This window comes from Penaeus vannamei, chromosome 20 (genome assembly GCF_042767895.1).
Source record: "Penaeus vannamei isolate JL-2024 chromosome 20, ASM4276789v1, whole genome shotgun sequence".
Lineage (NCBI taxonomy): Eukaryota > Metazoa > Arthropoda > Malacostraca > Decapoda > Penaeidae > Penaeus > Penaeus vannamei.
In genome coordinates, this window is record NC_091568.1 from 3,558,961 (window position 1) to 3,561,460 (window position 2,500).

General features: G+C 41.6%; 1 protein-coding gene across 2 annotated transcripts in view; it reads right to left on the reverse strand.

Moving 5' to 3' along the window:
- eEF2 (eukaryotic translation elongation factor 2) overlaps window positions 1–2,224 on the reverse strand; it is an 8,829-nt gene extending 6,605 nt beyond the window's left edge. Inside the window, exons 1-2 of one of the 2 annotated variants that reach the window (XM_070134756.1) lie at window positions 2,073–2,156; window positions 550–728 (exon numbers count right to left, since the gene is read on the reverse strand). In XM_070134756.1, coding sequence (XP_069990857.1) covers window positions 550–558 — 9 coding nt within the window. In that variant the 5' untranslated portion in view covers window positions 559–728; window positions 2,073–2,156. Of the gene's footprint in view, window positions 1–549; window positions 729–2,072 lie in introns of both variants that reach the window. The other variant, XM_027373582.2, reaches the window with a different exon arrangement.
- Window positions 2,225–2,500: the final 276 nt, after the last annotated feature.

Here is a 2,500-nt window from a genome sequence, read left to right on the forward strand (position 1 = left end):
TATCACAGCTTAGACCAATTTCACAAAACCTCGGAGCCAAAGTTCTTAAGTTCACATTTTCAACCAGTACCAATAAAGGAGGGTAGGGGGGGGGGGGGGGGGGGTCTACAGAATAAATAGGTGATAGGAAGTGTTTAAATTTGAGTTACCACAATATCCCTATGTTGAAGTATGTACGATCTTAATATTTGAAGGGTGCGCCCCTCATTAAAGTACCTAGAAATTAAGCAAGCCCAATACATCACACTATTTTCGAGTGCTCTGCCTTAACACTGCCTTTTGATTGTTTAAGACATCTGGCACAAGATTGTTAGTGCATGTAAACTACAATAATTGCTAAACAGCAATAACTACTAACAAACTTAATACAAGTGTTTTACATGAACTAAAAGTATACATAATCTACATAAAATACAATGGTCGTTAATTGTGAAAAAAATTTGATATCATTACCTAGTGCAGTGTAACCCCCCCCCCACCTAGAAAATCCCTCAAAAAAGGTTATAGTACAAATCCTAAAATACAAACCTAACCTGTACACCAACTTACTCTCTCCATTTCGTGAAGGGTTACAACTATCTTGTACTTTTACACCTAATTCTTCGAAGATTATGCCTAATTCTTTTTGTAGATTACGTAACAAAAATCTGGAACCAATGAGGTGGGCCAAGATTTCGGGACGAATCTTTTTATTCTCCTTCCTTAGAGAAGTCGTGCAAGGAACAATCCTGGTACGAGGCAAGAGGAAGGCCCTAAATAAATTTAAATAGTTTATTAAGGATACACATTTACAACTCCAATAACGACATTTCAGCGCATTGCATGAAATCATAATGACCTGAAAATACAGGTTAATTTACTAGTGGTTTCTGTTCATTAAAGCCTGGCTGTGATTCCAACTCCTAAAATCAACACTGCACCTGCCCAAGTATGATCAATAAACCAAGGTTTTCATTTTGAGTAATTCTTCCCCTTTAGTAGAACACAGCTTGGCATTACACTGAAATTTAATGACTACTGGATTTCAAGGGGATAGGAAAGAACATATGGTCACCATAAACCTCCCAAATATATATACTTTCACAAATTACATTAAAATGAAACCTACCATATGGAAATCAAAAATGTTACTACACGATAAAATCCTAAAATAAACAACCCAATAGGGGTAGATTTATCAGTAAAGGGATAAAAAGACACACCCAAAGGTTACTAATCAATAAGCTCACCATATCCCGAGGTTGCAGAAGCAATCACCCCCAACAGAGCCTGAGCAAGACCTTTTTCCGAGAATTTAAAAGGCCGGGGAAGCATTTTTATTCCTCTTAATCCTTAAATTTCCCCCGGCTTTGTTCTCGGAAAGCCACGTTTGCGCTTCCATTACAAGGCAACATATGTTATTCCCTTATGCCGTAAAGAAGATAAATTATCCGGGATTTTTATAATGAAATTCATGAATGGAGAAATAATAGGCCTACAAGCCACGGCGAAGAGCAACAGGACCCGCAGCGAGGACCAGCCCGGCATCTCAATACTATTCCTGGCCATTCACAAAAATTACGTAAGGAACAATGAACTCTCCATTGATTATTCTCGAGTTTTGAGGCGCCGGAGGGGAACGTAAGGGGATTTCTGGGGATTTAAAGGAATCGGGATCGACTTGGGAGCGAAATTCGGGGGAGAATTTCTAAAAGGAAAGCGACCCGGAGGAGAATTTTCATGCGTCATGTGAAAGGAACGTGATGCGGACACCATCACCGTCCTACAGCCGTTCGTTCGGGGGAGTTTTATTATTTATGGTGAAAATTGATTAACTGCCGTGGCACTGCAAGGTTTAGGTATGCTGATTTCCCATTGTGAGAGATTCGCGAGGGAAAATGGAGGATAAAGAGCCGATCGGGCGGCGCGAACACGCAAGGGGCGCTGGTTATTGACAGCCACAAAGACATGTTTAAGTTTCGGTATTTTTTCACTATAAATCCTTTATCGGATCCGGGCAAATCGTATATCAGCAGACTCCCGAAGTATTAAGGAACACCATGCACTGGTCGAAAGGTTCGGGGGAGGCTTACCATCTTGGATGTTTGTTGGTAAAAGTCCACTAAGTAAACGACACAGTGGAGGCGTGTGCTGGAAACGCCGAAAAGGACCGACTGGCGGCGGAAGGGCGCTGACGTCACGCTCGTCGGGCTTATGAGGACGCCGACAGATGGCTCTGCCGCTTCCCGCGCTTTTCGGAATCGACAATTTCAACGCTTGATTGCTCATTGCTCGCTTATTAGCCCTTTTTGAGATCGTTGGGCCTCGTTCGATATGGCTGTATCCGTACAATGAGAGTTTTTTTCCTTATCAATTTCCGGGGAAAACCAGATTTATTATTCATAAAAAGCGCATGTATGGCAACCGAGCCCGCCAAGCTGGAAGAGAATTGCACCACATGGAGGCGCGCATAGATTTAAATGATTTTTATAAAGATAAATATTGTCCCTTTGAGTGATTG